Source organism: Grammomys surdaster, unplaced genomic scaffold (genome assembly GCF_004785775.1).
Source record: "Grammomys surdaster isolate TR1022 unplaced genomic scaffold, NIH_TR_1.0 125621, whole genome shotgun sequence".
Taxonomy (NCBI): Eukaryota; Metazoa; Chordata; class Mammalia; order Rodentia; family Muridae; genus Grammomys; species Grammomys surdaster.
The window spans coordinates 1,250,157-1,272,711 of record NW_021620462.1 but is presented as its reverse complement, the minus strand read 5'-3'; the positions used below and the strand labels follow the sequence as shown (position 1 = coordinate 1,272,711).

At 44.4% G+C, this 22,555-nt stretch overlaps 1 protein-coding gene and 1 pseudogene across 5 annotated transcripts in view; one reads left to right on the top strand and one right to left on the bottom strand.

Moving 5' to 3' along the window:
- Positions 1–5,103: 5,103 nt before the first annotated feature.
- Positions 5,104–22,555, bottom strand: part of Kiaa0753 (KIAA0753 ortholog) — a 49,029-nt gene continuing 31,577 nt past the window's right edge. For 3 of the 5 annotated variants that reach the window (XM_028787266.1, XM_028787271.1, XM_028787267.1), the window contains 7 exons: positions 21,155–21,233; positions 20,032–20,133; positions 17,998–18,183; positions 16,896–16,977; positions 10,397–10,517; positions 9,795–10,019; positions 5,651–6,528 (listed from right to left, as the gene is read on the bottom strand). In XM_028787266.1, coding sequence (XP_028643099.1) covers positions 6,411–6,528; positions 9,795–10,019; positions 10,397–10,517; positions 16,896–16,977; positions 17,998–18,183; positions 20,032–20,133; positions 21,155–21,233 — 913 coding nt within the window. In that variant the 3' untranslated portion in view covers positions 5,651–6,410. Of the gene's footprint in view, positions 6,529–9,794; positions 10,020–10,396; positions 10,518–16,895; positions 16,978–17,997; positions 18,184–20,031; positions 20,134–21,154; positions 21,234–22,555 lie in introns of those variants that run through there. The other 2 variants (XM_028787268.1, XM_028787269.1) reach the window with 2 other exon arrangements.
- On the top strand, positions 11,879–12,525 carry LOC114638706 (annotated as a pseudogene).

Below are 22,555 nucleotides of genomic sequence, written 5' to 3'. Positions count from 1 at the left end.
TGTCCATGTAGCTCCATGTGGGAACTTGAACTTCTGATCCTCCTGCCTCCAGCTCCTCTATGCTGGGATTACAGATGTACACCATTGTGCTGTTATTTTGGTGTTGAAGATTGAACCGGCTTTGAGCATGCTAACTGAGCATGTTACCCACTGAGCTACAGCCTAAGTTAAATAATTTACCTGTCAATTGCAAGTGCAGTCTTCATTTTTAGTGGGAGTGTGTAGTTGCTGTGGTCCTACTGTATGGCTGCCACAGTGGTTGGTTCTGAGCATACAAAGGTGACTGGGCCATCTATCCCCTCTTGTTGATGCAGGCTGCTGTCAGGAGCAGCCTTGCTTATACACTGAAGGCCTAAAATCAGCAACAGGCCTGAGTCAGCCATACATGCTTGCTAACACAAAGTCTTGGTCTCTGTGGAAAAACACTGACCCTAAAACAGATAGCTATAAGATAACAGATAGCAGCCTTGGTGGAAATTTACCAGCCTGGATAAGAACGAATAGTCATAGACCTTGTGGATAGGTAGCCTTGGTGGATAGTACCAGCTTAGATAAGAAACAAGTGAATCACAGAGAGTCATAGTGATCTGTTCCCTGCTTCTTCACCCAGCCGATACCCTGTTCTGGAAGATATCTGTACTCCCCCTGAAAACACCTATGCTCCTGTGTCATCCCCTTCCCCACATCCTGCCTCTATGTATATATAACCCCTGTGTGAAAAAATTAAAATCAGCGGTTTGGTCAGACTATAGACAAGCTGCTCATTCTTTGTGTCCCCTGTCCTCCAGTTCTCTCTTCCAGGTCTTCTGATCTCGGTTCAATGCCCCGTGGGACTGGGGCAGGCTGCCATAGTGTCCAGGTTCTGGACCAGCTACTGGCATCATTGTTTTCCACTCCATCCTAAGCTGCCTCCATTGTTCTACCTTCTTGCTTAGGCTGGCCTCCATAAGAGAAGTGACAATCAAGTCACTCCACCTGGGGGCTAGGTGCTATAATTCTACCACCTTGTTGGGTTCTTACACTGACTCTGATCTAGAGATTACTGATCCATTCTACAGACGAAACTGAAGCCAAGTGAACTGAAGATTTCCCAACCACAGAGTAGCCATTACCAAGTCTGGCTGGAAATTCTTTGTTCCCCCTCCCCTCCACCTCCTGTACTGAAGTACCCTTCCCTGGACTCTGGTATCCAGACAACTGTAAAAACAGAACACTGGATCTGGAGGTGAAAGACGGAGATTGATAGTTCTGGACTTGTCCCTCTGTCTAGATGGGCCTAATCAAGTTCCTCTTCCATAAGCTTTAATTTCTTCATCTATAAAATGGGTCTGATACTGCATCTACTGCTTAAGGCTGTAATCCAGTTTTGAAAGTTCTGGTGACCATGAGGCCCTAGTCAAGGTTGTGGGTCTGAGACTGGACAGCAGACCAGCTGGATAGGCCCCAGATGCGCTGCCCAGGGCAGCAAAAGGCAAAGTTGGGAAAATCACTGTCAGGTGTCCAGATAGAAGGACATGGCAAGGATCCACACGGGACAGTGAGCAGGAAAAAACAATGTAAGAGGCCAGGACAGCATTCCAGAGCCCAGCTTCTCAGTGCATGCCCAGGGTCCCTCCTAACAGGTTCTGTAAAAAAAAAAAAAAAAATCTACATAATAATAATAAAAAATAATCTTATGGCCAGAGGTTGATCTCTGTTTTCATGGCTATATCCTTTAACGTACTACCTGAACTACTGCTGGTACACAAAGGTGCAGTTATATGGTAGAGAATAGCATAATTTAAAGGCACTTGGGAATTTTTAAACAATGTGTTTTTAAGATGAAGAGGTGGGTGGTTAATCCAGGTACACACATCGCCTTTCCTGCTCTTTGGACAACTCCATTAGGTACTAGTGATGACTGAAGCCCTTTATCTCACAGAGTATCTTGGAGCTGGAACTCTCCTGGGAGATCTTGAGGGTCCTACAAAATTCTGCAAACATTCTGGTAGCTGGCCCAGCCTCCATGGTCCTCAGTTCCTGCTTCCTGTGTGCACCCAAGTAAGTAGTGTTTGCTTGGCTTTTCTAGGTCAAATATAGACTAGACTTGGTGAACCTGAGGTAGGAGTTTGATGGACAGAAGAGCCCAAAGGGCCAGGACTTAAGTACTCTTGCCCCCTTGGAACACAGATTCCTGAGTCAGAAGCTCCTTGGAACTCTTCCATGCCCATGGACTCTCTCACTAAAGAGTAGCTTTAGGCAGACTAAAGCTACTGAAGGCCCCACCCCAGCTGGGGACAGGAACATACAGGGGGCTTCACAGTACAGGCCCAGTGACCTGCAGTCCACAAGTGGGAGGGTCATAGGAAATCTCACCAAGACGGAGTTGGAGGAGAGGATTTGTGGGTGGGATGCTTGGGAAAGAAGCAGGTCTGGGCTGGAGGAGGCAGTACCAGGACAGACATAGGGGGAGGGTATCTGGCAAGTGTAGGTAAGACCTAAAGAGAAGAGCAGGAGGGGGCAGAGTGGAAGGCTGCAGGAGAGCAAAGGCCCACAGTGACAGGGGAGCAGGGATGCTGTGCAGGAGAAGGACTGTCAGAGCACAAAAGGTGGAGGTTGCAGCCAGCCTCTCAGCCCTGCCCCTAGAACAGCCATGGGGCCTCATGGCTGTGCTGCAAAGGTGCTTCAGAAACCACAGGGTGGGCCTCCGAAGGCTCTCCACAGATGACTTTAAGGCATTCGAGTGGGAAAGGGAGAGACCAAAGCTAAAAGACCCAGGCCCAGGGGAATGAATGGTTCTAGGAGGAGAGGCTGGGTCTTTGAGGCCTGGGCACAGATGCCCTGGGAAGGGGCTACAGCAAGGTCAGGAGCCACTGAAGAGATGCTAAGGTCTTCTCCAGGGCCATTCTTAGTTGGTGATACATGAGACCCTGATTGGGGGGGGGGGAGTCAGTCAGGGAGACTGGGCACACTCAGCATTCTAGGAAGGGGGACAAGTATTAGGGTATTGCATGCTCTGGCTGGACTGAAGATACACATGGGGCCCTGGGTGGACTGGTGTAAGCACAATGGGGCCAATGGTAGAGGAATCGAGGCCTGGCAAGTGAGAGAGGGGACTCAGCACTGAGCTCCCATGAAAGGAGAAGATGGGGTGCTCACAGGAGTCAGCAAGGGAGAGGCCCTTACTAAGAACCCAGAGTGAACGCACAGCAGCATGGCTGACAGGAGTCCATGTAACCCAGGCCCCCACTGTTGGCTATTGAAGTACACACCCATGTTGAAACTGACCAGAAACAGCTCTAGCACCAACTGAGACTCCATGGAAGTCAGTACTGATGAGGACATACAGCTAGAATGCTGCCTTCCTCTGCTTTGTATGGACCCCCAGAAGCAGGGCCTCTCATCCTCAGAAGATCAGAAAACAGATATTTACATTACAATTCATACCAGTAGCAAAATCACAGTGATGAAGTAGCAATGAGAATAATTTTACAGGGAAGGGTCATCACAACATGAGGAACTGTATTGAAGGGTAGCAGCATTAGGAAGGTTGAGGACCACTGCTCCAGAGGGTACATTCCTGGTGACCAGGAGTCACAGTGAGGATACACCTGGCTTTCAGTCATTGCAGGCAATTCTGACCAGTGTCAAGCTAAGACACCAGCACTACTTGGGGACACGGGGGTGGGGGGGGGTTCTGCTTCACTGTGGTCTGTCTTCCACCTGTCAGCCTGTGGCTACTGTGTCCCCTCCCAGCATTGCCTCTTTTACTCACTCTCCTGGAGGTCCCCAGTTTAGGGAGGCAGGTACTTGGACTTAGTGGGAAGAAGGTAAGACCTTTCATCACCCACCCTGGTGCAAGAATAGTGATCATACTAAGAAGGGGAGTCACCTTACCATCCCCACCAACCCCCACTCACTCTTCTGTCTGTTCTCTAGCCCTGGGCCTGGCCCACATCCAGTTAACAGGAACAGCCTGACTGAGGCCCAGGGACAGCTGGGGCAGACATCTCCCTAACCCCCGTGCCAGTCTACGTAGAGGGAGACAAGTCTGCCACAGTGAGTTGGAAGCCAATGGCAGTGGACTTCAGGGGCCAATGTGCACACTCGTAGATGACCATCTGCCAGGGTTACACAAGGTCAACATGTATCTGTGGACTGTACTGAATATGATCCATCCCCATACATTAATTCAAATGTACCTGCAGAGCAACAAAGTGCTAGGCAGAATCCCTGCCCTCAAGTCTACCAGAGACAAGAGGTAAACAGGTGGGAGACAGTCTGGCCTGGCAGTAAAAGTCAGCCTATGATGGAAGGGGACACTAAAGAGCACACAAGCACCTCAACAAATTGGGGGGGGGAGCTCATGTAACACAAACACAGTCAAGTAAAGCAGGCTGAGAACCGGTCATGAGAAAGCTGAAGGGAATTAGAGAACGGCTCACGCGTGCTCAGCCTTAGTTCACACAGCAAACAGTCTAGTGGTCTGGGTGCATGGCTGTATACAGCAACATTAATAATCAGAGGATTTAATTTTCATTTCCAAATTCTAATTTCTTGTGGCTCACTTCTCTTTCACTATGGCTGCAAGTCTGGACTACGAAGCAGACCCTGGACCCGAGGCAGGGATGAGCTAGTGGGGGCCACCTGGTACAGGAAGCTGGGCCAGACTTGCAAGGACAGGCTGCAGTAGGAAGTATTCAGCAAAGGCGCTGCTCCAGAAGCGGTGTCTAGGATACCGAGTGAGAACAAGGAGAGGCAGGAGCACATGACACAGTAATCTTCATGGGAGAGTAACTCCATGACCATGGCATATCTCATGAACACAGGCTGGCTGGCCCAAATTCGCCTTTCCTTCTCTCATCTATGAATGGAGGTGTGATGGTATCTGTCTCACACAGAGTATACCTGCATGCATTGAGTTACGAAGGGAACTCTTTTAGTGCAATACTCTAGTATGTGCTCAATAAATGTTAGGTTTTTATTAGCATTCACTTTTCTCTGAGGTGGTAAATAGTCTACTATGTTCCTATCAAATACAAAAGTATTCCCAGTGGTTCCTGTAAATCCCATTTCACATTACCTGTGGGGAAAAGGAGATGTAAACTACTTCAAATAGACATGTTCACAATTTAAAATACTGAGTTTATTTTTTTTTAAATCAGCACAGTAAAAACTGCCATAACAAATGATACTACCAATGACAAGTGCTTCTGTTGGTTCAAGTGTACATACATGTCTAACTCCCTAGACTGAAGACCTGTGCATCCCTTTATGTCCTTTCTGAGGTTACACAATATTAAACAGGAAAATATTAAACAAAAATCAATTTTTGTGACCAAAAAGCTTATATCATCACCTGAATTTCTAGTACCTTAGAAACAATCCCAGGAGGCCACGTCGAGGCATCTGTGGTAGCCAGATGCACATTAGTCCTTGGGTGTCTCTCCCTTTGTTCCTTACACTTCTTTCACCAAGCCTCACACAAATAACTGAGCCAAACTCTGATCCAGGAAAAGTTTTTCAGGCAGTTGCCTTATTTTTATGCATGTTTCTTTTTCTCAATTCAGAGTTCCTGAAAACCTTGGCACCAGGACCTAAGAGCCTTCAAAAGGCCACTCGGGCATCTTTGGTCCTCTGAAGAGTCCAGAAGTCTTCCAGTCTTGGCTCCTCCTTCAGATGGGATGCTCTGTGGTGCAGAGAAGCCTCTGCTCTCTAGGAGAGTGAGCTGGCATGGGGAGGGCCTCTCCTGTCTTCAAACTTCTTCTGCATTCGGAGAAATGCTTTTTATACTAGCATGTGTCAAAATAGCAATACCTGACTCTGAGAAACTGAGAATGTGAAACTCCCTAGGAAGTGAGCCTCGGAGAAAGTTGTGCTTGGGACTGTGCGTTCCGTGTGCCTGTGTGCTGGGCTCCCCACTTCCACTGCTGCTGAGCAGAGGCTTGGTGGCACCACCAATCTGCATTCCACATAGCTTGACGCCCAGGAGGGAGACACCACCAGTGACAATGTGAGGAACACACTTAACAACAGGAGCCAGGTGCTGAGACCAGACAGTAACGGCACTTGGATTAGCCTGATCCCTCCACCCCCGTGGGTTTAACAGAGACTGGAATCCCTATGTGAAATATCTTTATCCGTTACCTTTCAAAACATTTTGATCTCCAGCTGAGTCAGAGGAATGAACACACCATTTCAGTGGGAAAATTATACATTCTGAAAATGTACCATTCTAATTGTCTCATGCTCCTCAGGCGCTAATAAATGTAACCCACCTTTTTATAACTTCTAGAAGTACTACTAAGACGAGGGTGACCTCCCTGGCATTTCCCTTCAGTGGGCATCTGAGGACAAAGATTCCCCCATGAGCTGACAGCGGGTGGTGCTGTCCCTCCGGCAGTGATCTGAGGGCTCTGCCTGGACAGCTCTCATGCAGTGGCCTCTAGGAACTCTGAGGTGAACACAGCTTCTGCATAGTCTTCACACACATCCTGCAGTTCTGCAGCCACGGCCCCCAGTGCTTCATCTACCAGCTCATCTGAAAAGCTGGAAGACAAAGGACACAGCTGAAGGCGTGGGCAGCCAAACAGAGCTGTTCAGTATTCACGAAAACCTAGGCAATCAGCTCAGAAATTGTGTGGAGATCTAGAAGCCCGAAAGAGCCAAGATACTTCTGGAGAAGAAAAAGAAACTGAAGGGCCTGGCTCTCCCAGATATTAAGATGGTAGCACCTAGATCCCCAAGCCCTGCAGGGGCACCAAAACAGATCAAATGGATCTCACCCTTGAGATGGCTGACATTAGAGCTGACTGGAAATGTATGACCTGGCCACAGCCCAGCCCCAGCTCAGAGAAGGAGCATGCTTTCTTTGTGGGAAAGGGCAAGGCCCTCCATATCCCAGATACCTCTACATAAACATATGAATGTATACACTACACACAGCCTTTTAAATATGAACTGTTAGAGAGTATGTTGAAGATCTGGAATCCCTCAAGAACTTCAGTGTGTCCTAGAAAAGACACCATGTAGACAACTGTTGTAACAGTACTATAAACCATTATCTAATCTTATGCACAGACTTTAGTCAAACCTTCCAGCCGTCCAAATAAGGCCCTTAAAACTTTTCAGAATCCAAGATCCAATCCAGGCTACTTAGTTGTCTGTCTTTTTAGACGTCTTTCCTTTAAAATATGTTCTCCAGTCTCTGTTTCAGACCATAACAGTTTTTGGAGAGTAAAGCTTTTTCCCTCTCATTTTCCTCATGTTCTGGATTGTTTAGTATTCTCTTATAATCACTGTCAGTTGCATAGTTCTGGAACAGATGCTTGTTCCTTTACTGGTGACTGCTGAGTTTGGCCACTCAGATGTGGTAATGTCTGCCAGGCTTCTTCCTTATAAATCACTATTTTCCGTCTATAACTAATACATAAATCATATGGAGATATTTTCAGACTCACTTGGGGTTTGTAGAGTTTCGTCTGTCTTCATGGCCTTTGTTACTATGGAGATGGTAGCCACAGTCTCTCTGGACATTGTTTCAGATTCATTTTCTTACTCTCCTCTCCCAAGACAGAACCTCACAAGTATTAGACCACACTGCTTGGTCTTCTATGTTCCTAGTTGCCCATCTTTACTTTCCATCTTTAATTTTGCCTACACACACACACACACAAACACACACACACACACACACACACACACACACACACACACACACACTGTTCCACATTCCAAGCTTCCAGGTTTCCCTTCTGTTGTATCTAATTTGTTGTCAAGCCTATCCAGTACATTCCTCATTTCAGAAAGTATATTTTTTGTCCACGGATGTATGTTTGGATTTTGACGAGCTCCCAGTCCTCTGGCAAAATTCTAAGTTGAGTCTTTTATTTCTACACACCAGGCAGCTATTTGAGTCTGTAAGTAGTGTCACTATTTGGAGCTGCTGTGGATATGCTGTTAGTGTTGTTTCTCTGTTGCCTGGCTATTTTCACTATAAAATAGGCATTGTTTATGAACATTACAGAAGTAAACTAAGTCTCCTATGATGATATGATTTTCCTCCAGAGAAGACGTGTTTGTTTACATATGGGGCCCAGGGAACAACAGCATCTAGAGTCACCTCAGCAACTGAGAAGATGTGGCATTGCCTGGAGCCCCAACGAAGACCCATTTATACCCAGATCTCCTGACCTTCCAGAGAATGCAACCTTTCAAGGTTTCAACTGGAAGTGATACAAGGCCTGGGGCTGTAGCTCAGCAGTAGTGGGTTGACCCAGAGTGTACAAGGTCCTGGGTTCAAAACCAACACCATAACCAACACTGTGAAGAAACTTCAACACGGCCTCTGTCTTCTGGCCTCAGGAGGCTGTGGTGGTGCTCTCCTCCAGAATGAACCATTCAGCACCGCACTGTGGGCTGCGCTCTCTTCTCCAGGGTCCTGACCTACTTGTGCTTCATCACCTAGTTAGTATCTTGATGCCTTCAAGTGTATGCATTTTATTTTTAATCCAGCTTTTCTATTAACAGTTACCCTCAGAGGAGAAGTGGTCCAAATCACCACGTGTGTCATTTCTGGAGACAGAAGTGACCACCTCGTCCTTGTGTTCCCTTTACTCTCTAAGTCCCCACTACTGCTTCTCCACCCAACTCTGAGGGAAACACAAGGGCACTTCTCATTCACTCAGCACAGCAGGTGGCAGGACAGGGGTTTCCTTTCTTTACTGTGCCTCAAAGCAACATCCCTTCTGAAGTCCTCTGTCTTCCCCTTCTGGTCTGAACTGGCTGCTACCTATGCTGACTGGCAATGTCTCTGGAAGTGGTTCTGCCATTTTCCTGGATATCCCATGTTGGAATCTAGGTCCCCTGAAGTCCTAAGTTTTCTTTTTTAGTGCACATCTTGCCTGGGAAAGCACACGGCCTCCAATAACTTAAGAAGAAACAGTGCACGATAGCCAAAAGCTCAGAAATACAAAAAACAAGAGGCATGCTTAAAACTTAAGGAAAAAAAAGTATAAGCAATCTACTACTTTGCTCAGTGATGAAAAACACCTTGCATTTTGTACTAAAGTGGTACTCAGAGGAAGGGCCTGGGGATGCAGGATGTGAGAACAAGAGTGTAGTCAGCAGCTAGCTGCTTGCCAAGGCCAGTGTGCCTTAGTCGTGAGGATTCTTATGGCTGTTTCCTTCCCAGCAAAACGTGAGCTCTCTGACAGAGTACAATCCTCACCATCAGGATCAAAAAATTAGCCCCAACTTGAATATTTGTATTCATTCACCGAAGTCCTAACTCTCAATGTGATGGCCTGAGCCTAGAAGGAAATGAAGTTCAAATGAGGTCACAAGGGTGGAATCTTCATGATGGGAATGGTGCCCCAAGGGGAAGAGAGAAAGGACCTCTGTCACTAGAGGACAGAGCAAGAAGCCAGCTGTCAGCCAGCCAGGAAGCGAACACTCAGCAGACACTCCAATCTTAGATAACCCCCAGCCTCCAGACTGTGAAAAAGACAGTCTTGTTGTTTTTAGTCCCTCAGTCTACAGTGTTTTATGGCACCCTGAGCTCAGCCTGACAGGCTCCCTGAGAGAAGGAGACTGAAGGGCACTCCACTCCTCCAGGTGGCAAAGACCATGATGTTTTCATAGTCTCCTGCATCTGAAGAGCAGTTCACAGAGGCTGCCCACCAGCCCAAGAGCAGCCACAATGGAGCCTCAGACCCTAAAGCAAAGAATTAGACCTCACTGATCCTTTCTCCAGCTCCCCTTCAACTCTAAAATTTGGTCCTTGGCCTGTAAACAAAGACAGAAATTTTACTGACCTTTCAGCTATTAGCCATGGGTTGAAGGAGCCTATAGCCTCATGAGATATGATCCGTAGGAATTGCTCAAATCGGCTACAGTAATCACCAATGCTGTGCCGCATCCTTGGTGGGACTGAGAGGGGAGTTTGGCCTTCTTTCTGATGTGGATCTTCTCTGAAGAAGGGAAGGGGGGGCTCCCTTTTCTCTGATCCCTCCTCTGTTCCCATACTTTCATCCAGTGAGCTGAGAACACAAAAGGATGAAGGCATTCAAATGTGAACAAATGGTTTGTTTAAACAAAACTCAGCATCCTACCATCATTGCCCACTCCTCTTTGTAACACAATAATCTTCCACACTGCAAGGATTCTTGCTCCATAGATGAAATAAAACTCACACTAAGTGTCAGTACAACTTGTATATGCTAGCTAAGTGCTGGAGGCTTTCTTACATTGCAAGTGTTCGATGCCCACCACGAAACCACTGTTTTCCTGACCCATCACAGAGTTTACAAGACCTTGCTCAAAACAACTTCTGTCACATAGGAACGAAAGGAATGCAGAATTTAACTACACCCAGTGGCACCAACCAGTAAAATCATGCAGTGTCCCTGCCACTCACTTGCCATTGCAGGGCCTTTCTAACAAGATGTTCACAGCAGGGCACTTTCCAGTTGTTGTCTTGGTGATCTTGATTGGATGGGAAGCCAAAGGTCCTTCACTTACTGCTGGGGTGTTCTGGTCTAGAAAAGACAGGCATAAAATGACTGTTGTCAAGAAAAACTGTCCTTCTTAAGAGTATGGTAGCAGCTAGTGAGCTGTGAGGAAGGAAGTCACAGGCATCTGGCTTACACATTAAGACACAAGAAGTGATGCAGAGGGGCTTCAGAGAAACAACCTTCCTCCTCCCCCGCAGTCAGTCTTCAGAAGAGAGAGCTGCTCCCCAGCTCTATGTGAGACTCCTTGCCCGGCCCACGCAAGGCCCTAGGAGACACCATTTTACTGGTACCCAGCTGCCAGTCAAGGAGTCTAAAGTCATGAAGTTTGTTTTTTAACCTTTAAATGCTTTGATTACTGAAGAAGGAGAAAGCCACTCAGACTTGAACACTTAATTAGCTGATCTAACTTGTCTCTGGACATTGCTGCAAAAAAAATCTGCATTAGAGTCAAAACACTAATTTATTGACTACAACTTGCAGGCCTGAGAGCTCTCCTGAGTTTTGGGTGATTTCTAGTTCTAAATGTGTTTCAAGTGGAAGAAAAGGAACCTGTCACTCAGGTAAAGCTGTTCTAGCACCAAACTGTTTCTGACACATATACATGCTTGGAATCAGGGCAGCCTTTGGAACAATGTTACTGATACTGAGTACAACCACTTCTCAGTTATTCACAGAGGTGAGAGAAATGGATTAGACACCACATAACCCTAAGACCACTGTAAGTTTGGTTCTGTAATGTACCTGAGGCAACAAGCATGGAGCCCAGACTTAGGATGCTAGAATTACATGCATCCAATAATCACTTCAGTTTTAGCGTTCTAAAGAGCTCCTCTGTAAAAACAAACAAGAAATATTGAATTATGTGTATATCTCTGTGTGGGTATGTGCACTGGAGTGTAGTTCTTGTAACTACTACAAGAGGGCGCTGGAATTGCACTTACAAGCAGTTGAGAGCTGCCTGATGTCAGTGCTGGGAGTCAAACTCCAGTCCTCTGCAAGAGTAGTATGGTCTCTTAGCTGCTAAGCAATCTCTCCCGACCCTAAAGAGCTCCTCTTAAATGTTAATGTAGCCTCTACATAGAGATCTATATACAAACTAATAATTAAAGGTTGTCTTCTTGAAAGAAAAAGACACTAAGTCCCTTTAAGTATGCAATGTTTGTGGTCCATAGCCAAACCATCAGTAAAACACATCCCTTTCCTCTATTTCTAACTCAAAAAGAAATGCTAGCCAGGCAGTGGTGGTGCACATCTTTAATCCCAGCACTTGGGAGGCGGAGGTAGGTGGATTTCTGAGTTCCAGGCCAGCCTGGTCTACAGAGTGAGTTCCAGGACAGCCAGGGCTACACAGAGAAACCCTGTCTCAAAAACAAAAAACAAGTAGCCTTCGCGCTTCCTCTTCCTGTAAGCGGCGAAAGGTGACTCGTCAAGATGGTTCGCTACTCTCTTGACCCGGAAAATCCCACAAAATCTTGTAAATCACGAGGTTCAAACCTTCGCGTTCACTTTAAGAACACCCGGGAAACTGCCCAGGCCATCAAGGGCCTGCACATCCGCAAAGCTACCAAGTACCTGAAGGATGTCACTTTAAAAAAGCAATGTGTGCCATTCCGTCGGTATAATGGTGGAGTTGGTAGGTGCGCCCAGGCCAAACAATGGGGCTGGACACAGGGACGGTGGCCAAAGAAGAGTGCAGAGTTTTTGCTGCACATGCTTAAAAACGCCGAGAGTAATGCGGAACTTAAGGGTTTAGATGTAGACTCTCTAGTAATTGAACACATACAGGTGAACAAGGCACCTAAGATGCGCCGACGAACTTACAGAGCTCATGGCCGGATTAACCCGTACATGAGCTCCCCCTGCCACATTGAGATGATCCTCACTGAGAAGGAACAAATTGTTCCAAAGCCAGAAGAGGAGGTTGCACAGAAGAAAAAGATATCCCAGAAGAAACTGAAGAAACAGAAGCTCATGGCACGGGAATAAATTTAGCATAAAATAAATGCAGATAAAAGTAAAAAAAAAAAAAAAACCAAGAAATGCTAAAATATCCACTGTCTGACTACACAAGCATTAGAAAGGTCCTTGCACAGTAGGCATGTTGCCAACATGACTGACAAACTCTCTAGGTCTCAGAGAAGCTGGGGAAAGTTAAGGCACTTTGATTTAGCTGTAGCCTGCTAGAACGAGCTGTAGGTGTTCAGAGGCAGGAACTGGGCTGGGCAAAGGGAGAGAGCCCTATAATAAAGGCTGAGTATCCCTAATTTCTCGGGACCAGAAAGGTTTCAGGTACAGTAGTTGTTTAGATTCTGGGATCTGAGTATAAGCTTCATTGAGCATCTCAGATTGGAAAGTCCAGTATATTAAGGCTCTGGATGCACACTGGATCTCAGTACTTTTGTTTATGTCTGCTTACCCTGTATAAGGAAAAGTACTGCATGGGTAGGATCACACAAGCCAGGCCCAGAACAGCAATTCAGTTACTAGCCCATGAGGTAGAGGCCAGGGTTTGTCACCGTGAGTAACAACTAAATGCATCAAAACTGCAGAAAACACACAAAGAGTACAAGAGTATTGTAAAAGTATCTTTTATTTGCCTGATGTAAATGTCATCTCAGGGCTTATTACTGCTTCAACTGGAAGCTTCTAGCTTCCTTACAATCTAATTTAGGCCTAGAATGTTTTCAGCCTCTGAGACTTACTGCTGAATAGTTATAGTTCTTTCTCAGCTCCGGCTGGCAGGTTTAACTCAGCTGTTCAAGCTCAAACTCCTCTCCACACCGACTGATTCAATCTGGTTTCTCTCTCTTGGCCTCTCCTGAATAGCTCTGTGTGGCCTCAAACTGTCAATCTGTTCTAATCTTCTGTCTCCTTCTCATTCTACGTCTGGCTCTCTGTGTCTTTACCTGTGTCTAGCTTGTTCTCTCATCAACCTGTCTCTCTATAACTATCCTGGGGAAAACAGCTTTTTTTATCTGCATTACCCCTCAACTAGCTTCCCTTTCCTCTCTCTTTTTATGAGAGTTGGGCATATCCTATTCTGTCAAATCTTTCTCTGATTCGTCACTTTGTCTGCCACTCAATTAGACATCACTTTCAAACATGGGTACTTCCTTCTACAAATTAACTTTACCTTCATTGATTGAAGGTGTGTCCTAAGGGCCTGTCTGTATTCCAGCCACGGAAATTAATGATATGTGCTAAGGGCTGAGCCACACCATAACTAGAAACAGTTTTTTTTTCAGTAAATAACTCAACCTTGGGGTTCACAGTGATCAAATATCTTACAACAAGTGTTCTGTTAGATGGCCCATCTTTCTGTCAAAATTTAACATGGAGAATCTTTTTTCTAAAACAATGACCCAAATTTGTATCTTGAAATAATTTATTTCTTGAAATGTTATAAGCGGGCATCAAGCTACAGCTTTCCTTCACATCTCCAGGTAAGTGTAATATGCACTGGATTTAAGTTCTATTGAGGGCAATGCTCACTCACATCTACTCCTTCATGAGGAAGATGAACATGAGTCAAACAAATTTTTGATGCTTCCCAGCAAAGTGTGGCAGCAGCCCAGCAACTGTAGCCACAGTGTAAATGGTTAAGTTTTGAAAAGTAGAAAAGCAAGTCTCTTTTACCAAATGGAAAGGAAAACAAGTGCATATACAGCAGTCTAGTCCTTGAACCACAAATAGTTGTCTAAGCAGACCCTAAGGCTAGTCATTAAAGCTAAAACAAACAAACAACAAACCATAGAGCTCCTGAAAGAAAACAGCATCCTCTCATCTCAATGGCAGGCAAAGCTTCCCTGGGCCTCAAAAAATACATAATATACAAAGATGATTGAGGTTTTATCAGAATTAAAACTTTTAACGTCATTCAGTGGTGGTTGCCAGCAAATGGTGTGTGTGTGGGGGGGTAGTAGTAAGGAAGTAACCACTGACACATACAAAAGGTTGTTTTAAGGGGGAGGGGTATGTGAAAATAAATGTTCTGGAACTAAGAAAGTAGCAATGAACGCTGGTCAGACAACCAGATGAATATAGCAGTTACCTTTTTAAAAAAAAAGGCAATGCCGTGAAGATAGCTCAGAGTACAATGTGTACTGAGCAATGCAAGGCTCTGGGCTTGAGTCTCAGCACTGCAAAACACAAAAAACCAGAAACAGGACAAATCAACCCAAAACATATATTTGACAACAATTTATCCCTAAAACACACAAATAATCTGTATAATTAAAAAATAAAAGGGCAACCCAATTAAAAAGCAGAAAAAAACAATTTTAGATATATCATTAAGAATTATACATCATTAATTACTAATCACTTGAAAAGGTTTGAAGCACTACTCATCAAGAAAGAGAAATCGAAGGCCTGAAGAGATGGCTCAGTGGTTGAGAGCATAAAGCACTGTTGCAGAGAACACAAGTTCAGTTCCCAGCACATCTGGTAGTTCCCAACCATTTGAAGATTAGCACTAGGGGGAAATCAATACCTTTGTGTGCCCCCGCCTCCTACCCCAATAGGCACATACACATAACCAAAAATAACAATAAAGCTTAAAATATTAGAAGAAAATGAAACTGAAATACCATGAGGAACCAATACCCCCACCAGATTCATTCCAAGAACACAATATGCAAGACTTACACTGCCAGAGGCAAGCAAGCACAACTCAGTGGAGAAGGAAGCTGAATGGCTCAGCCTCGAGGCAACAGTCTGGCAGGTTCTTAGGAAGTTTGGTACACGTAACACATGACCTGGCAAGTCTACTTCTTAGATATTTAACCAAGAGAAATAAAAACTGATGGGCCACACAAAGACTAAAAACTAATATGTTTATAACAGATTTATTTGACACAGGTTTGTGTATAAGCAAAGCTAGCCTGGAATTCATGTCACCCAGAAGAGAACTCTTGATCCTCCTGCCTCAGCTTCAGATCACCATGCTGGCTTTTAGATTCATAATTAAGTTTAAAAAAAAAAACTTTTTTAGATTTATTTTTATTCTTTGTGTTTGCCTGCATGTGTGTGTGTACATGGTGTGCCTGTTGCCACAGTGATCAGAAGAGGGATCTAGGTCACCAGGAACTGGAGTTACAGCCTACTGTCACTCATGTGGGTGTTGGGAACGCCAAGATACTCTGCAAGAGCAACAGATGCTCTTAACCACCGAACTATCTCTCCAGCACCTTTGATTTATTCTTAATAGTCACAAGCTAGAAAAAATAAAAAATACAAATTCACTGGCACACATGCAAATCAGATGTGGTATGAACATTCCAAGGAGCACTACTCAGGAAGAAAGAGGGAGGGAAAGAGAGAGGGTTAGAGAGAGAGCTAACTAGTAGGGTAAACGGATCCTGAGATGTTTATAGCCAATAGCTGGGTTCTGTGTTACTTCCATTGCAGAGAGACCGCTAAGGCCTTGAGATGGGTGGGGAGTAATCAGTGGATGTGACTGTAGTATCTTTACAGCAGGAAAACAAAGCAAAGGCCTGCCCATAGGCTCCCAACAACTTTTAGCCTTATGATCTCTCAAACTATAAGAGAATAAATCTGTGTTCTAATTTAGTAATTTGTGGGTGAGGAGTGTTCTAAGGTCCCATTTGCTACAGTAGCAACATGAAATAAGCAACACTAGGCTATCAAATGCTATGTTGACTGAAAAAGTTCGTCAAGCAAACACCCACCCAGCAAGAGATCACACTCACTCAAACCTCTATACTACTCAACATGACTGAAAAGCAGTGTGGCCTAAAGTTAGGGCACTGACTGGGAAGAGCAGAGGGGAAATTTCCGCAGCAACACTGTGTGCTACATCTAGACAGGGGTTTGGATAAGAAACATCCATTTGTCAAAACTCCTCAAATGACAACAGTTAAGATGTATGCATCATATGTAATTTTTTCCTAGTTAATAAATTTGTGTGTGCATGTGCATGTGAGATTAGGTGCAGGAATGCAAGCACTGACATACCATGGAACATGCGAGGAAGTCAGAAAAACCTTAGGCATTAGTGAGGACCTTTCACTTTGAGACAGGTTCTCTCTTGCTGCATACACCAGGCTAGCTGGCTCAGGAGCTTCTGTCAATTCTGTTTTAGCCTCTCACTAAGCCACCTCACTATCCCTTATATGTAAAATTTACCTCAGAAAACCAAAACAAAACCATAAATAAAATCGAAGCTCAAGCTCATGGTGCATATTTGGAGTAAAATGCACTGTTATCTGGCAATGTACTTTGATTTGCACAGATAAGATCATCTGAAATACAAACTGAGATGAACTGAGGACACAGGGAAAACTGCAATGCGGGAACCTGAGGACTGCAAGTGGGATTTTGGTCACTGGACAGTTTTCTCAGTCTTTCATTATGAAGGTGGGGTCAGGGAGAAGCACCTACCATTTTTCTCTCCGTGCATCCATAAGTGAGGGTCAGCGTATACAATTTTATTATATCTTTGGCGAACTGTCTCCTGGTATTTCTTTAAAAAAGAAAGTTTAATTTATGAGAAAAAGTAAGTTTCATTATAAACCAGAAGTAGTAAGTGTGGAAAGAGCTCATGACACCATGACTGATGACACCAGGCGTCTTAAGGGACAGAAAGTGAGCAGCTCTGAGGGAAGCCCAGAAAGTGTGACGAGCATGGCTGTACCCTCAGGTAGCATGTCCCCTAGAGCTTGCCGTGATGACAGACACATCATGTCCCCTGTTCACCTACGGACCACCTGTACTTTAATCTTCATTAGTCTGTCTTCTAGGGCAGCTCAGATCTAGCCAGTTACCCCAAGAGAAGGAAAGTGGTTAAAAGAATAGGACAAACAGCATGTCTTTAAATTTTCAAAAACAACCAAAAATTATCTTCTTTATAATTTCCTATTTAGCAATGAGAAAGAAATGAGTTAATCACGATACAACTAAAGCAAAACTGCTGAGTGTAGGGTCAGACCTGGACCGGCCATCCAAGCTCTCAGTAGTTTTTATGACCTTGACCACACCATTTGATCACTGGTTTTGATTTCCTGCTCAGTAGAATGGCTCATGTCTGAGGTCTATGAGTTTATAAGAAAAAGGAGTCATTCTGAAAGTAGTAGTCTGGATTTAAAGAAGGTGAGGACATCTGTGATTCGACAGGATCACTGCAGCAAGGTAGAAGAGGCAAGACTGGTGTCTATAAAGGATTGATGCAGAAGTCAATGATCCAAACTGTGGGACCAAGTCTGGGCCTCTGTGTTTTTGGGATTAGAAGTTACTGTTAACTGTGATAACAGGATGGTGATAACACTTTCTGGGCTATGTGCTAAATACTTTATATCTTCTTCTATTCTCAAATACCCTACATATTAAGGTAAGCAACTGAGCCAAGCAAGGTCTTATACTCAGTTGGCAACAGTTTCAATTTAAAAGTAGGATGCTGTGGCTCTGCCATATTGAGTATGAGCAGTGTGATCAGGAGCAGAGGTGGACCCCCACTGGCAAAACAGAGCAGCACCCCAGACCTTACTTCCATTTCTTCCATCCGGAGCATCATGGTCTCTAGATCTGGGCTGTCCTTGCTGTCCCCAAATCTGGCTGAAGTTTCTGACCCCAAGATCTTATCATGAGTCACAGCCCAGAGCTCATGAGCAGCATCTTCAAAACAGTCATCCAGCTGACAAATATTCCTGGATTCAAAATGGACATCTGAAGCCTACAAAATAAAGGAAGAAATGGTGGAAACGTGATATGAGAGAACTGAAAAATCAAGGATTGTTGTTGATCATTATACCCTAAAGCATAGTGATTCAACTGGCAGAGAGTCTATACAGAACAAACTTCTCAGTCAACAGGTAACAAAAGCACTAGCCAATACACTTCTTATTAGTCATTTAATGACTGCACTAACCAAGCTGTACCATCGCTGCCAATGTGAGCAGCTGTTTCATTTGTGTTGCTGGTTGGCAGAGCATGTATGTCTTCTGTTATGTTTAGGGGAATGTTCCTTAAAGGATCATGGCACTACCAAGTTCAGGGTTCTTTTCTTCTCTTTGCTCTTGGTATAATCTCTGAGAGCTTTACCATTCCCTCCCAACTTTGTGTTCTTTAAATTCACAAAGTACTTTCTTTACAGGTTGCAAAGCATTTCTCCCTGCTTACTTGCTTTTCTTTCTCCCTCTACCCCTCTCTACATAGCCTTGGCTGTCTTGGAACTCACTATGTGACCAAGATGGCCACAAACTCACAGAGATCCACCTGCCTCTGCCTCCTGAGTGCTGGTGTCTGTTACTACACTTTGCTATTTATCTTGGTCCTAATATAGGTCTGTAATCTGATGTTTTGGGTTTTTTGTTTGTTTTTTGTCTTTAATTTTTTTATTTGTTTTTGGTTTTTTGCAAAGAATCTCTTCTGGGTAAAGAACAAAACATTTCTGAGACTAAGGCCTGGTTCTGCCCTTCAACTTTGAACACGTTTTCTGGGCTTCTTGTTGTTGTTGTTGTCCTTTTTGTCAACTTCTCCTCCTCCTGCACTTCCTTTTCTCCTCCTCTACTTCCTCTTCTTCCTCCTTCTCCACTTCTTCCTTCTCTTCTGTCTTCTCTTTTCTTCCTCCTCCTCCCTTCTCCCCTTCTTCCTCCTGTAGTTCCTTCTCCTTCTCTTCTACTTCCTGCTCTTCCTTCTTCTCCTCTTCTTTTCTTCTTTCTTTCTTCTTCCTCCTCCTCTTCAACACAACATGTGGGACTCCAACACAAAACAGTAGCACAAAAGAATTACAACAATGGGGCTACAGCTAAAATCCCGTTTCATAGATTAGCTAGATACACTCTTGACCTACAGTCTTCTTGCTCCCAAGGCCACTGGGCTATTAAAACTTCACTCCTGTTCCCTTCTAACTCCTTTATACTCTGCCTGTTGCTTGCTTTGAGCAATTACAGCAGCAAGTATTTCTTTTCAACCTTTAGAAGACTAAAGGAATGCAATCCTCACCTTCCACTCCAAAGTCCCTAAGGCCAGGTAAGCAGGGACAGTCCCCTAAACATTAAAAGCATATCCTCCAGAGAAATATTAGCCTGGACAACAACAAAAGAGGTTTTTATTTTTCTTATTTCTTTCTTAAACCTTCTTTCCTTTCTGCTGGGCCAGACACCGTCAAGTACTGGGTACTCAAAACTTGTTTGTCTAACAAAACCACCAGGCCTTACAAAGAAAGGAAACTAGGCCTGTAGTGAGCAAGTAGGCTGGATGAAAAGAAACAAGGGCAGCGATTCTCCTGCTGCAGGCCATCAACAGTCAGGGCCACAGTTTATCTACACTCTGTCCTGAGGGGGAGAGATAAAAGTGCACCAACAGAAACCTGTGGCTCTAGAGGCGTCTGTAAGCTGTTTGCATGGCTGATCCAGACCCAGAACTAAATATACACTCTAAGAATTAACATACTGCATAAGAAAAATAATTTTCACTCTCCTTGAGTGGGATAATGTAGTGTTTGCAAGGTAATCTGCATATCATTTTCCTTTGACTGGAGACATTATCATGTGATAATAGCAGAATATCAACCACACACCTGTTCGGCAGGCTGGGCTGCTGCTGCTGCTGGTGCTGCTGCTGTGTTCCATGAAGGAGGATCCTTCAAAGGACTATTTGCTTCCACCGAAGAATTCACTCTCTATTAAAATGGACAAATGCACTCATAGATTATAAAAACTCACAATTTATACTTGAACAAATAAGCCATGTTGCAGAGTAACCTGTGAGGAACTAACCATCAGCCCTAGTGGCACTATGCTTTTTGCAGCAATTAAAATACTCAGTCCTCATGAAAACAAATGCCATGTGTTGTCCTTGGTACTCTGAACATTTTTTAATCTCTCAACTTTATAAACACTGTCAGAGTAGTTATATGCTGTTGCACAAGTCATCAACTTGCCTGTTGTATATTCTGCTCACTAGACAAACAAGGAGACTACACAACTCCCTCTAGGATTAGTAATCCTAAGACAGCCATAGACTAATAAGCTAACACTTCTTAGACTCAGCATGCAACTCAGCCAGTTAAAGTCATACTATTCTGACATGGCCTCATCTATAAACATGCAAACACCATCGCTTCTACCACCAGGGAAGATGCATCAAGTCTCACTATTGAATCCTACTGCTTACAGGAGAGTGACATAAAAATTCTGGTATGCTGTAAGTCATTTCATCTTTGAGAAAGTCCTAGTTTGTGCAGAAGTGCCCCAAATCTCCCTCTCCAATTGTAAAACTGCCAATCATTCTAAGTCATCAAGGTCACAGAGACCAGCACCCAGGGGATCATTAAGTGAATGTCATTTTTACCAATGAATTTTTCCATTTACAAAGAATGGAAAATGCAGTCTAATATTCTTCCCCAAGTTAAAATGTCACCCTTCTCAAAAGCAAGTCAAGTGCTTCTCTTCCGCTTACCTGTACCTTCTCACCCTCCACCCATAGAGGATATGCGGATAGAGGATACTGTGTGATGGACGGTCTGGAGGTGGTGAAGGGCCCAGCAGTGAAACCATGCTCTGTCTACTGGCTCATCTGTCCTTCAACCTCCCACCACCAAAGAGACACTTGGCCCTCTAAAAAAGGGTCAGTGTGACCTAGGCAACAACTCTTTTTATTTCAGAACTGCCAAAGGCAAGCAAACGAGATAAATCAATTACCTGGGCCTTGATCAAGAGGGGCTTCAACCGCTCCAGCACTGCCTCCTCCACCTTGTCAGCTAACTGAGTGGCAGAGACACTGTTTAGAAGTAAAATTGAAAATTCAAGTCTGCAGCCAGAATGTTCTATTCTGCATAATCATGTAACTCCTCCAGGGAGGGCAAACAAAGAAACAATAAATCCACAGAGTTCCTCTAACTGCCAAGACTGCACGAACCTCCTGGGGTTTTGTGAAAGGTAGATGTGGATTCAGTTGCTCTAAGTGAGACCAAAATTCCCCACCCTCTCGCTCCCCAACCCTCTCTCTGCTTACTGATCAGCATGTGGCTCTTGGCCACTTCTCTACTACTAAGCCTGCCTGCCACCACGCTGTCTGATGACCCACCATAATGATAATAGACTAAGCCTTTGAGATTCTAAGCAAGCTACCAATTAAATGCTTTCTTTTATAAGAGTTGTATTGGTCATGGTATCTCTTCACTGCAATAGAACACTGACCAAGACAGAAACTAAAACATACAAGAAGCATACAATCTGGCAAGTTTACTCTGGGCACTTACTATAGAGAAATAAAACACATCACACAATACATGGATGTTTATACAATCCTTAGTGAAAATAATGTCAAGGTAAAGACAACCCATATATCCCTCAGTTGTTTACTAAGATGAGTGGTTAAACCATGAGATCCGACTCACCAACAGATGAATGAACAAATAATACATGTAGTGACCAGAATGACTCTCCATAGAATTATATTAGGAAAAAAGTTAATTCTAGGGCAGGTGAGATGGCTCAACAGCTAAAGACATTTGTTGCCCAGTTTGATGCCCAGTGTCTGATCTCCATAGTTGAAAAGAGAACTGGCTCCTGCAAGCTGGACTCTGGATTAGCTGCCACACTTAGAGAGTCATAAGGTAGCGAGTCATGGGGCAGCAGAGAAGTAGGTACTGCTATAGAAGAGCAACATGAGGAATAGTGGTGGTGATGGGTATGTTCCAGACTATTGCTAGCATTCCTTCTAGGCTCTACCCAACAGTAGCTCTACCTAGCAACATGGGCCTCTCTTCCTCTCTCTGCTTTCTGATGCTTTCCTCTCTCTGACTCCTTTCTTCCCCTCACCCTCCCTCCATGTTTTCCTTCTTCTTTCTCTCTCTGTTCTTCTCTGTCCCCCCTCTCTCTTCACCTCTCCTCCCTTCTCAATCCCCCTTCCCATGTCCCCAAGTAAACTTCATTTTATACTACCTCAGGTGGGAGGAGGGATGCCTCAGCATGGGCCAACTGAGGCACCCCTTGTTCCACATCATACCAGGTTCTATAAAATATATTAATATCAATATCAGCTAGTCCCATGTATCCTCAATGTCTCACTATCTATATTCTGGCTACAGTCAACAGTTT